At 38.4% G+C, this 12,922-nt stretch overlaps 1 protein-coding gene across 8 annotated transcripts in view; it reads right to left on the bottom strand.

Annotated features, from left to right (window-relative positions):
• Window positions 1-12,922, bottom strand: part of LOC108433088 (receptor-type tyrosine-protein phosphatase S-like) — a 209,459-nt gene that overhangs the window by 58,944 nt on the left and 137,593 nt on the right. The window contains exons 15-17 of one of the 8 annotated variants that reach the window (XM_017707415.2): window positions 8,499-8,525; window positions 6,489-6,606; window positions 3,345-3,935 (exon numbers count right to left, since the gene is read on the bottom strand). The exons of the other annotated variants lie outside the window; for them this stretch is intronic. Coding sequence (XP_017562904.2) covers window positions 3,345-3,935; window positions 6,489-6,606; window positions 8,499-8,525 — 736 coding nt within the window. The remainder of the gene's footprint in view (window positions 1-3,344; window positions 3,936-6,488; window positions 6,607-8,498; window positions 8,526-12,922) is intronic. 8 annotated transcript variants of the gene reach the window in all.

Raw genomic sequence — 12,922 nt, 5'->3', positions numbered from 1 at the left:
GCCTCAGTGGAAAGATGCCAAATTCTAGAGTGCCACACAACATATTGGAGTGAGGGGTAAGCAATACGCCAGTGTTTTTAACCTGCTGCTACTGAAGCAACAGCCCATTGGCTTCTATTGTAAGTGAGTCAGTGGGTTTTCTGTTGTTTTCTCAATACAGAAAAACATGCCGAAAACACAGTCTCTGGTAAAACCAAACGACAGACAGAGTTTAGGCTGAACAACACTGGAGCATTCCTTTAAAGGGAGGTAGTGAGAAAAGAAAGCAAATTAATATACACAGGTTACATCTGAAGAGAGAAGGCTGCAAAAATCTGCTGCCACTTCAAAGAACAATGCAGAATTCTCATGTGCCACACAACATACTGGAGTGGGGATTGGGTAGAGTTAAAGAAGGGTTATGAAAACAAATGCTAGATAAATCAGCAGAGGAACACGTTTGAGCAGAACCTACCATTATTGACTTACCTTGGAATCCACACCCAACCAGGACTCAGACTTACAGCTGTTTTCTCCACTTACCTCTGTAATCACCGCCTTAGCGACTGTTACCTGTGAGTCTGTGAGTGTGTCACACTGTAAAGTGCCCTCAGTCACTTCTCCATTCAGGTCGGGTGGGGGCAGGAGTGTTTGTCAGACACTAAAGTGTCCTGCTGTGGGTGTCCCAGTCATGTAGATTGGGGTAGGGATGAAGGTGGAGGTAGGTAGTGGAGGTGGTAGTGGTGGTGGTGGTGGTGGTTTTCTCTCATCCAGGTTTGGGACGGGGTACAAGGGCGCTGTAAGTGGGGGGAACCTTAAATGTCTTAAACTAAACAAATGATATGATATTGTGCAAAAGTCTTAGACCAGGCAAAGAAACTGTCCACAGCTACTGTATTTATGTGGTTAGTAGTGTTCTTGTTTGTGGAAACATTATATAACATTAGAATAATGCTGACTGATCAGGTGCCCACTTCTTGCCAGCCTTCTGGACCGGCTTGACCAACATTGAGCTTCTTGCTGTACAACACTGTGTAATCCTCACCTCAGACGCTGCTGCCGCCACTGCATAATCATAAATTAATCAAATTAACCACTACCCCACCTGTTTTTCCCGTTTTGTACTATAATACTATAATACTTTATACAAACAATGTTTGCTAACTGGTGTCGACCAGAGGAAGATGGGTTCCCCTTCTGAGTCTTGGTTCCTCTCAGGGTTTCATCTTTTACAACACCTGTAGCGCTATATAAATTAACTTTGCTTGATTATATTGGTACAACTGAAATTGAGATGTGCAGTTGTATATAAAAGTCTGAATACCCCTGGTCACAGCATGTTTTGTTGGCTTTCTAAGTAAAAATAAGCACATCCTCCACAGACAGAACTATTAAATATAACATCTGTGTCATGCTTGGCTCCTCCCACTCCCCCATGTGCTTTTGTTTTGATTTATTCACAGTCCGGCCCCCTTGTTTTCTGACTCTGCCCCTGATTCATTCCACCTGTCCATTGTTATCCTTTTGTGTTTAAGCCCTGTGTTTGCCCCTTGTGTTTATTGGACTTTGTTTGATGTTAGATGTGCTGTTTGTTGGATGTATGTATTGTATTCTCGTGTTTGGTTCTTGTTTGAGGTTCTGTGTTTATCATGTCTGCATCCCAATCTGTTTGCGTTGGCTCTATGACCCTGGACTGTCTTGACCCTGATTTTGGATTTGCCCATAACAAATCTTGCTTGTCTCCGCACATGCATCCGCCTCAGCATCGCTCCACGTTACAATCTGCACATTCAGTGCACAATTTCTATATAATTGCAGGGTTTCATATAGCATAATATATTAAAAAATGATATACATTTAAATAAGAAAACTTTGCATAGGTATATATACCATATTATGTATAGTATTGTTTCCAATATGCTTAGTTCAGCAAATACATAATAACTGTGCATTAAAATGTGCAGACGTATGCTCTCAGTAGAGGATGTATTATCTCCTCATTTGGCCAGGGTGCTCAAACCTTTGCATACAAGTGTACCTTCAAATCCACACAGGGGGGAAAAAAACATTAGAAGCAGTACCTCCATTTTAATTTCATTTTTGTTTCATTTCTAATTTGTTTCTTTTCATTCCAAGTTGAATTTTGTGGATGTGATTTTTTTTAACACAGTGAAACCTTTGCATTAAAGCTGGTACGTTTAGTTACTAAATGAACAATATGAATGAGGGAAAACTGAGTAGGAATGGTTTGAAATTATTATTATTTTAGATACTCAAAGGCTCACACACTGGGTAGCAGCCCATTCTGCTAAAATATCTTAGCAGCAGGAGGAGTTCCTCTGACTCATAGGAGCTCAAAGCTCTACAGCAGGTGCTGTGTGTACGTGGAGTCTGAGGCTCGGCTTCAGGCCAGAGCTGCAAGCATGAGCTTTGGGGCATTAGTGTTAATGTGTACATCTTAAACCCTTTTTTGGGGGGTGGCTTCTTGGTATTAGATACAGTCGGCTGGTCAAATCATTCTCAGAGGAGTTCATAAACGAGCCCTATTAACTACGTTTTTTCATGTTGTAGATGAGAGCTCTGACTAAGTGCCAGGGCCAGTTCCAAGAATATCAGTTGAGAGAGAGGATGAATGTCACATAGCAGTGCCCAAATGTAAGTTTAGGCTGATTATAGCCTATTTTACTCTTTAACCTCTCTAGCTTATGAAGGCTAACTAGTTGGAGAGATATTTTTCCTCCATTGTATGACTATAATTAGTGGTTAAATATCATCAAATTGGTTATAATGATTAACACTATACTTTAGCATCCAGGATGAAGGGATTAATGTGTAGGGCCAAAAAGATGGAAAGATTATTAATAACAAAGAATACTTCTTTCTTACATGTGTTGTTTTTCACAATTAGAACAAAGGTATCATTTTGGTTTCTGTATTGAAATCAAGGTGGTATTGACAATGAGTCTCCATCAGTATCCAGTGTTACTGGTTAGCTGTTGTTTTAGCTCATTAGCTCATCTGAGCCTCAGTTTTGTTATTCATCTGACACTAAAACCTCCTGACATCCCTCAGCTAATTTTACACAGTGAAACCTGTTTTGAAATGTATTTTTCTGAGCGATGCTAATTTTTTGTGCAACACCCATGGCAACACCCTGAAAGATAAGCCACAGCTTCATTCATTCATCTTACAAACTTTTTGCTACAGATACTCGAATACCAAGACTGGTTGGACTGCACATCCCTAATTATCGGTTACCATTATGTGGCCTAAGATTTTTGCACAGTATAATAAATTAAATTATGGATTATAATTATTGTTAGGCCCAGGATTTCTTGCCTCACCCCAAGGCAGAGAGCTGATACCTGTATCGAAGGCTGCAGTTCTGTAGCGTACACGTGGGCTGAATGGGCCGGGCCCAGCCCTGTTGTGGGCACGAATGCTCACATCATAGTCCTGGTCCGGATTCAGCCCATGGATGGTGTAGCTGGTGTCCTGGGACATAAGCATAATTTGTCGTGGTTCCTGCAAATTTTCCGCCTCTCCATAGGCCACCGTGTAGCCAGTGATGAGGGTGCGTCTTCCCATGTCTGGAGGCAGCCAGGAGAACTGGAGCGAGCAGCAGGTAGTGTTAGAACTCTCCGAGAGTAGCGGGAAGCCAGCTGGGGGGTATTCAGGTATGCTCAACTCCTCCAGGGCCTCTGGCCCATAACCGGAGCGCCCTCTAACGGACAGGAGGAAGGTGTAGGTGGCACCGGGGAGCAGGTCAGTGACGTTGTACTGCCGCTCTGGAGGCTTAAGGTCAATGGAGAATGACGGGGTGTCGTTTTTAAGGCCATAGGTCAAACGGAAGCCCATAATGTCTGACGGCAGACCAGACTTGTTTTGGGGCATCCATGACACCATGACAGATGTCTCCTTGATCAGCTGGACAGACAAGGATGGAGAGTCAGGTACTGAAAAAGTGAGAGAAAGAAAGACAAAGTGATTAGTCAGATATTTACATTTACATAACAAGACAGGTTAACAAAATGACCAAATGTACATAGTTTTCCCACTAAAACTTGCCTCATTTATTTAAGAAATGGAAGCTTATATTCATGAGTTAGCATTGCACAAACTGCTCAAACCACAGTGCTTTGTTGAGTAGTCTCGAATAGACTTGCTTGTGCGGTTTCTGACCCTGTATGACAAATAGTTATGTATAAAAAGTGACAGAAGCATGGACAACATTCAAGATACTGCTATTGTTTTTAGGTATCTGACTTCTGTCCATTGGCCTTTACATTACCTGTTAGCTAAGTACAGAACTAACAGAACAAACTCCAGCCACAGATTTCTTTTTTTTTTTTTTTTTTACAAATTTCTGCATAATTACATCATGAGATCATTCAGCGTGGTTTCATGTGATACAGCCCATTTAGAAAAACCTATCAAGTTTTCTTTGGGTAGAATTTTGTCTTATAACACCATACATGTACCAAAACTAACCAAAAACAGGCATCAGGTAACATGTTCATATCCATTTGCTGTAATAACTTTATAATAGGGAGCTTATACAGACATCAAACTCTTCAGGTGTCTTGTTCCTATGACTACCACTCTCAGCAATTCTGACTCAGTAAGTTTCTCTAGAATGGAGCATCTCACATCAAATTGTTCTGAACGAATCTGCTTACATCTTAACCATCTGTGGAAGTCAAATATCTACTTCGCGACAATGTCATAACCATCACACTGCACACTGCACAGTGTTATCCCACATCCAGTCACTGTCTTGAAGAAACACACTGGCTACATCAGAATAGTTGAATGAATCTTCCTTTCCTATCTGTTATCATTACATTTGCCTATGGCCTCAATATATATACTGATATGTGGATCCACATGGCAACCTGATCAGGCAAAATCAAGGAAAGCGTATAGAAAAGGAAGTTTCATTCAATGATTTGGATGAGGGCACAGCACCACTGTTCCTCATCTTCCCCAGCAATACAGTGCTTATATTGCAGTGACATTTTGATTTGCAGTTTCACTGGAACAAGGAAGATAAACAAAGAAAAATCTCATGCTGTCTGGAATTTGTAACAAGATTTAAATGAAAATATAAGGAGTAAGGTATGCTCTTGGCAGTGTAATGTGAGAGTACAATTGTTAAGATTCAGTTATAAGTAAAGCACAAATGAAGAGTGAGAAGAATAGAATTAGAAAAAAATCCTGCAAATGGTCTAAAAAGTGTTTAGAAATTAAACCCTTCAAATATTTCAAAATAGAACAAATAGTAAAGCTGCACAATGTACATTTTGGGGACTTGGAGACCTCTCTGGTGGAAAGGTGTAATTGCATGCAATGTGTAGAAGAACAGTTTATAACGTCAGTTGTGCTTCAAAATCCTTTTCATTGAGGTTATTGGGGTTGTTTATGGACTAATATCTCCTGCTCTAGTGTAAAGACGATTGTAAATGATTTGAGCATTTATAGATGTTTATATAAACTGAATTTTCTCACTTTAGACCTCATGCTGTTGCAGATAAACTGTTTGTAATTTGGAAAACATGACCAAAAAATCACTGCTGTGCTTTTAATGTTAATGAGCTCATGTGGAGATGTCTTTTTTTACATAGTCATATAACATATTCACTAATGGTGCAGAACATCTGAATGTCTGATTTGTTCATCATTACTTAATTATGAAGTAATAAAAAAGTAGACATTAACATATAAAGACTCTAACTTCATAAACGGATAATGATTCAGTCCCTGCTACATGATTTCTTAATTCTGAGCTAATTCTGAGCTCATTACTTCTTTGTGAAGTAATAGGTTATATGTTACAAAGTAATGTGAACATATTAATTATTGATGAACAGCTGTAAATACCTGATTTGTTCATGATTAGTTAATAATGAAGAGCTGATACACGTCTTAGAATCTATCATTATTGTTAAGTGTTCCCAACATCTCAGATAGCAGCAGAGCACAATTTATTTTCCAACGCTGGGTAAGGGATATAAATTGTGCAATTTTGAATTCTGAATGTAATTTTTTTTGCCTCTAAACTTGTATCAGCTGGCAGAAACTCTAAAAATAAAACCTTGTTGCCATGACAATCAGAATTTGGGCGTAACATAAAGCAGAAGAGCTGCTTTCCTCCCTCATGTGGACCTTGAAGAGGATTAGAGGTGCATATGAGGGGGGGGGGACCTGCCCTAACAAATACCGACAATCTAAGAGCACTCTGAAAATAACAAAAAGGCAATTTTACAGTGTACCCTAAGTGTGGCTGTCATGGACAAGCCCTCCATAGCTGTCCAGGTTGTGTAGCTCACTTTTTTCCTTCAAACTGGAGGAAATACAGGAACATTCCTAAGCACTGCATGGCTGCGACCTCCCACACATGAAAATGTAGATGGCAGCACCCACTCGGCTACATATAAATTGTTGGTCTCGTGGTCTTTCTCTCTCTCTCACACACACACACACACACACAGAGTTACACAGACACATACCTGTTCCAGGGGTCTGCACTGTCTGTGCCAGACTACGTGCTCCATCTCCTTTAATAGTGTAGGCAGCTACTGTAACTGAGTAGGTGGTCTCAGGCTGTAGCCCTCCTATGATTGCTTCCTACAACACATACACACAACATGTAAGTGTGGATCATAGTTCACTGAATGGAACATCCTGCCATACAGTTTCAACAACATGATGTCATCGATTTCATGCTAAACTACGGCTACGTAAACAGTGCCCCATAGTCTTTCACTCAAAAAGCTTTCAATCACTTTCCATATTAACAACTGCTGTTATTTTATTCAATAAAAATGTATACAGTGTAAACTGAAATATTCTAAACTAAAAACAAGAAGGTATTTTAAGTTTGTAATTAATATTTCATAATATATTATCTGGGACCATAAAGACATTATCAAATGACAATTAACAGACTTCAACAATCTATTTATAGTAATGTCTTGTTAAGCAATCTGCTTAGATTTGATCATTTTCTTAAGAATTATTTGAGAATGAGATCATTTTACTTGATTATTTTTAAGTCATAATGAACATGCTCTACGGCTACAGCTCTGTTCATCATTCTGGAAAGTTCTAATAATGATTCCAAACTTTTGAACAGTAGTTGTAAAAGGCTTTATTGCCACTTTCTTGCTCTCGGGTCATTGTCCAGTTTGCATTTAAGGTCTGCAGTTTTAAACGTTAGAGCTTCTAGCAGTAATTGAATATCTAGGACAAAAATGTCTCCAATGGCAGTTTTAAGAGTCCACAGAGGGTCAGTACTGAATATGGACAGTTTGTTGCAAAAGTTAGCAGACCCCTGGTCAAATTACGTTTTATTGATTTCTAAGTTTAAAGAAGTCAAAAGGATCACGCTCCAGAATTTTCTTTTCATTTATTTTTCACCCTGAGGTCGTACATTGTTAAGTGTGATTTTATACACCCAAAACAGTGATAATAATTCATTTTTACATGGCTCATTGGCTGCCTTGTATTGGGCCTCATTCAACAGCATTCCAGGGTGAAACAGGTCTTATAACCTCAGCCTGATTGGCTTAACAGATGGATATGCGTAAATGAGTTGGTTTTTGTGACATCACAGAAACAGTGAATTCAAACAGGGTGTTTTTGTAGCTTACTTTGCATATATATGCACCATATGGACTGAGGAGTGAATAATATGCTTGGAAACTTTAGCAATGTTTATATAATAGATCATATTTTGGGGGGGAGGGTCTCATTTTAATACTTTATTTATGACATCTATTTGATCGGTCCAATATATCAAAATAAAACCAATAAAAATGTGCCATAACTTTTGCACAGGTCATATTTTATGTTTTTTCTCCCAATATGTTAAATTAAGCAAATAAACAGTAATTGTGTAATTGTGTTAAAATGTGCAGAAGTGTGTAGTTTGTACTTAATTTGCTTCTTTTTCTATTTACAGAATCTATTCTGAGTTTTCAAAAGACCCTTTCATTCAAAATACAAGACAAATAATAAGAAGTAATAAAATCTTGACAAAAACCAAGGTCTTCCAGGACCAGAACTGGACGTCTCTGGTTTATTGCATATCTTTTATTCATTCACAAATTTAGTCACTTGCCCACATTTGACAAATTTCTTGCCTTCCTTCGATGCATTTTTATTTATTTATTTTCAAATTCCCTGCTGGTGTTTCTGATCGCCGCTGCCGCCCATCTAACAGTCAGAATTAGATCTGTGTGTACAGTGGCTGTACTGTACAGATACTTGTGTGGAGAGAGCACTCAAAGCCACTTGCTCTAATGAACTCTACGCTGACAGCCCAAAAAAAAAGCGCTGCCTCATCCTTATCTGTCTGTGCTGTGAGACAGCACAATCGCAGCAAAGTGAAGGGCAGTGAAGGCTCCACGAGGAGATTTCATAACCAGCTTTACGCAACGACACACACACACACACACACACACACACACACACACACACAACAGTTCCACTTCACCTCGTCTGCTTGCCATACTCACATATTCTGCCGCATCATCCGTTTTCCACTAACACAGTGCCAGCAGGAAGAAAGAAAAAAAACAGAGTGAGGGAGAGAAAAAAGAAAGAGAGAGAGAGGGAGGGAGGGAGGAGAATGAGTCAAGAACAGGGGAAGTGTAGGAGTAGAAGAGAGAGAGCGATTTTTGTGAAAAGAGAATGGACAGCCTGCTGGAAGAGCAAGAACAGATGAAGGCTAACAGAGATAGAGAAAGAGAGAGAGATAGAGATAGAGAGAGAGAGAGAGAGAGAGAGAGACATTCTGACTCTACAATCAGTATCTTTGTGGTGACCAGTATAAAATGACCATTTTCTGCATTTTCTCTCATGTTTTCACAGCCATGTCTTCATGCTTGCCTGCAGTGTGAAGTTTGAACAGCGCTTGTCAAATTACTCGCTTTGTTGACTTTCTAAGTGAAAATAAGTTAATAGATCTTCTACAGGCAAAGCTTAGGGCACAATTTCTGTTTATCTGCTGAGTAAACATGTTAGGGGAAAAAAACAGCATATAAAATGTGCCACATTTCATGCTTTTCTCCCTCAATCCAATAAATAAATAAAAAAAACAGTAATTGTGCATTATGTGCATTATAACAAAATACATAATTTGACCAGGGATGCCCAAACTTTTGCATACAACTGTATGTGTAGTCTTTGTAAGCTCGATGACTCAGTATCGTGAAGAGGGAAAGTAAATAAAACAGAAACCAAGTATGAATTAATGTGCTTTTTTATGGAAATTAACAATTTTATCTCATCTGTTCATACTGAGGACACTTTTTAATAAAACTAGAATCCTTTCAACGTGTATCCAGATCCGTTCCGAACACAAAAGACGTTAATGTCTAGTGTAAACAGGTTCATTTAGTCACCAGTTTAAATTGCTGTTCTACCAAGCTGGACTGTGTTGATGCAGTAAATTGAAAGCAGGCAGGTTGGAATCGATAATAACACTGAATCTGCCACCATCCTAATGGTAACTACACCTGATCTGTCTTAACAGTATGAACTTTCACATGCATTTTTTCAATCAATAAATTGCATCTATCTATCTATAATGCAAATTGAGGGAGTATCACCTGCAGAACTATCACAATAAATGACATAATCATGATGCTAATGCAGTTATGAAGTACCACATGTGAACACTGCTTGACAGCTTCATCCATCAGGCTGTCAGGATGCTCAAATCTCTCCCTACTTTGCCTCCCCACCCCCACCCTTTCTACCCTACCATCACACCCCTTCTGCCCTGCCCCCACACACAAAGTTTGGACCAAAACCCAGGTTCCTGACCCCTACTCCCCAGTACTGAACTCTGACATTCTCAGGGACTGTTACGCACCCATCACTTTGTTACGCACTCATCACTTTAACTGCTCCATAAGCTCATTCTAACTGCACTACTGTTTATATTTGCACTATTTATACCCACAGACCTTAATCTGTATGTGCCTTATGTCACTTTAGTGTTCATTTCAGGACCTCTTATATTTATATTATTTTTTATTATTCTATTTTTCTACAATTAATGTTTATTTTTACGATTAGTGTTGTGTTTTTAGTGTCTATTTAAATTCACACTTTTCCTGTTTACCGTCTATTTAATGTTATTGTTACACCATGGGGTCTGAGAGTAACGCAATTTCAATACACTGTATGTCCTGTACATATTGTAGTATTGACAATAAAGCTGACTTGGCTTGACTTCACTTGCGGTCTGTAGCTCTTATAGCCTGCATTTTCCCTGATGACATAATTACCAACTGGGAAACCTTCAAATATGAATAATTTTCACTAATAACTATATTCCACACAGAAGGCATGAGTTAAGGCAAATATCTATCTATCTATATTATGTCCAAAAGCATCCAATTAATGAGTCCAACTACTTTGCTGACAGAGGTGTTCAACTGCACACACACAGCTTGTAGATTTTCCATAGATAAGCATTGCCGATAGAATGTGATGCTCTGAGGCAGCTGCACAGGAGTCACCAAGATTCAGCTAGAGGGGGTTTAAGAGGGGTATTGGGCAGTGGAGCACTGCAGCTCTCTGCTCTCTTTTCTTTGGAGTGATGGAGCTCCATCCAATACCTCTGGGATGAGCTGGTCTAGAACTAATCATGCAACATCAGTACCTGACCTCACTAATCATCTTATGGCTGAATGCAATCAAATCCACCTTAGAGCATTTTTCCATCAGCCTTCCCAGAACAGTAGAGGCTGTTACTGCAGCAAAGGGGGGGCACACTCATTATTAACACCCCTGATGCACACTATATGCTGCAAACCATGAAAAGTAGAGTATGTATTTAAGAAAGTCTACGTCTTTCATCATTAGTTGCTTTCACTGCCTTAAGTATTCATTATGGTTATTTATAATACAAAGGAGCAAAACATAATACCCTGTGCACTTACTCAAATAGTTCATAGAGAATGACAGGCCAGCTTAACTCATTTGTATAGATGTATAATATGTTTAATTTATTAATCATTAAACTACTAAATTACTGTGTCACACCTGTTTTCAATAACCTTGGTCAATCTGATCTCAATGGGAAATGCACAGCATAATACGCTCCCATTTCATCAGAAACATTTAGCATGTAGCTGCTTGCTGATGTACAGTTGGAGACAGGAGCCCATCTGTTGGTACACAATTTGTGTTAGGCATCCTCTTGCCCTTCGTCAGTGGTGAGCTTTTAGCAGTGACACTGATGTGCATGATATGCTTATACCAACACCACAGACACTACCATCAGCAGTGGTCCGGTGGTCAGAAACTGAGCAATGATGAATGGAGTAAAGGTTTGTGCATTAACAGATAGGCTGCAGTATGTAATTGTACACATATATAATAGAGCTATAAGGTAGGTGGCCAGTGAGTGGAAGTGCAAAACTAATGTTTCTAATCAACTACAAAACCTAGTTAGTTGAGTTGACTTAAAAGATTTATGGAAAATAATTTGCCTCACTGTTCTTACTGAGCCTAGTTGATAACATTTTCCAAGAAATACAGGTGAAAAGTTTGAACACACCTGGCATTTTGTTGAGTCTGTAAGTGGAAATAAGTTAACATGTCCTACAGAGAATAAACTGAAATATGGCACTTTCTACAAATTTTAGCATAAAATTGACTTTTTATTTGCTGAATTTATTGCTGAATATTGAGAAAAAACAAAAAACAAACTAATATATATATATATATATATATATATATACATACACACACACACACACACACAATGGTTGGTGATATTAACTTCCTGTTTGTGGCACATTAGTTTATGGGAGGGGGAAAACTTTTCAAGATGGGTGGTGACCATGGTGGCCATTTTGAAGTCAGCCATTTTGGATCCAACTTTAGTTTTTTCACTAAAAAAAGAAGAGGGTCGTGTGACACATCAAACTTATTGAGAATTTCACAAGAAAAACAAGGGTGTGCTTGGTTTTAATGTAACTTTATTCTTTCATGAGTTATTTACAAGTTTCTGACCACTTATAAAATGTGTTCAAAGTGCTGCCCATTGTGTTGGATTGTCAACGCAACCCTCTTCTCCCACTCATGATAGCACACTGATAGCAACACCGCAGAAGAAATTCAAAGATGTTAAATTCAGCAATTAAATATAAATTATGCACTAAAATTTGCTAAAAAATGCCATATTTAACTTTTTTCTCTATAGTGAATGTGCTATCTTATTTCCACTTCAAAAGTCAGCAAAACATGTAATCTGACCAGGGGTGTTCACACTTTCACAAATTACTGTATGATATACGCAGACAGCTTGTTAAACATGTGTTAACAAAATCATGATATTTCTCACTTATATGTCATCGCAACACACTAAAAGGTTTGTTATAAGTGTGGATTCTAAGCTTTCAGTTGATCCCATTTTTGTGTTCGTAAATACAAGATGACATTTTTTGTGATCTAAAGTTGATGAAAAGCCACTGTTGTGCAAACAGTCTTGTTTTGCAGAATCCTTAAAGTTTTAGCCTGGATTAAACTATAGAATTTGAATCAAATGAAAATGTAATTCATTACATTATATTATATTACAATTATAATTGCCTTTAAATAGTAGAGCAAAACAACAAGCTCTGGACTTTTATGGGTCCAATGAAGCCTTTAAACCTCAAGTGTATGCATGTGGGACCACACTTACATAACAGTATCTAGCAATTAATTTATAATAGTAATAACAGTAAGTATCTGAATAACAACTGTTGACTAATTCGGTTTGAAGTTTATACGGCTGAGGAAGGAGTTTGTTTGGCACACCCACAATATCAACTCCCTAAACTAAGGATTGTATGTGGGTCCACACTTCAATTAAACTCTCTCTTCTATTAGTATCACAGGAATTACTGGATATTTTACCATATTAACTAATTCAGATTAA

The sequence above is a fragment of the Pygocentrus nattereri genome, chromosome 19, assembly GCF_015220715.1.
Source record: "Pygocentrus nattereri isolate fPygNat1 chromosome 19, fPygNat1.pri, whole genome shotgun sequence".
Lineage (NCBI taxonomy): Eukaryota > Metazoa > Chordata > Actinopteri > Characiformes > Serrasalmidae > Pygocentrus > Pygocentrus nattereri.
The sequence above is the reverse complement of the archived record's forward strand: the minus strand, read 5'-3'. Positions and strand labels throughout refer to the sequence as shown.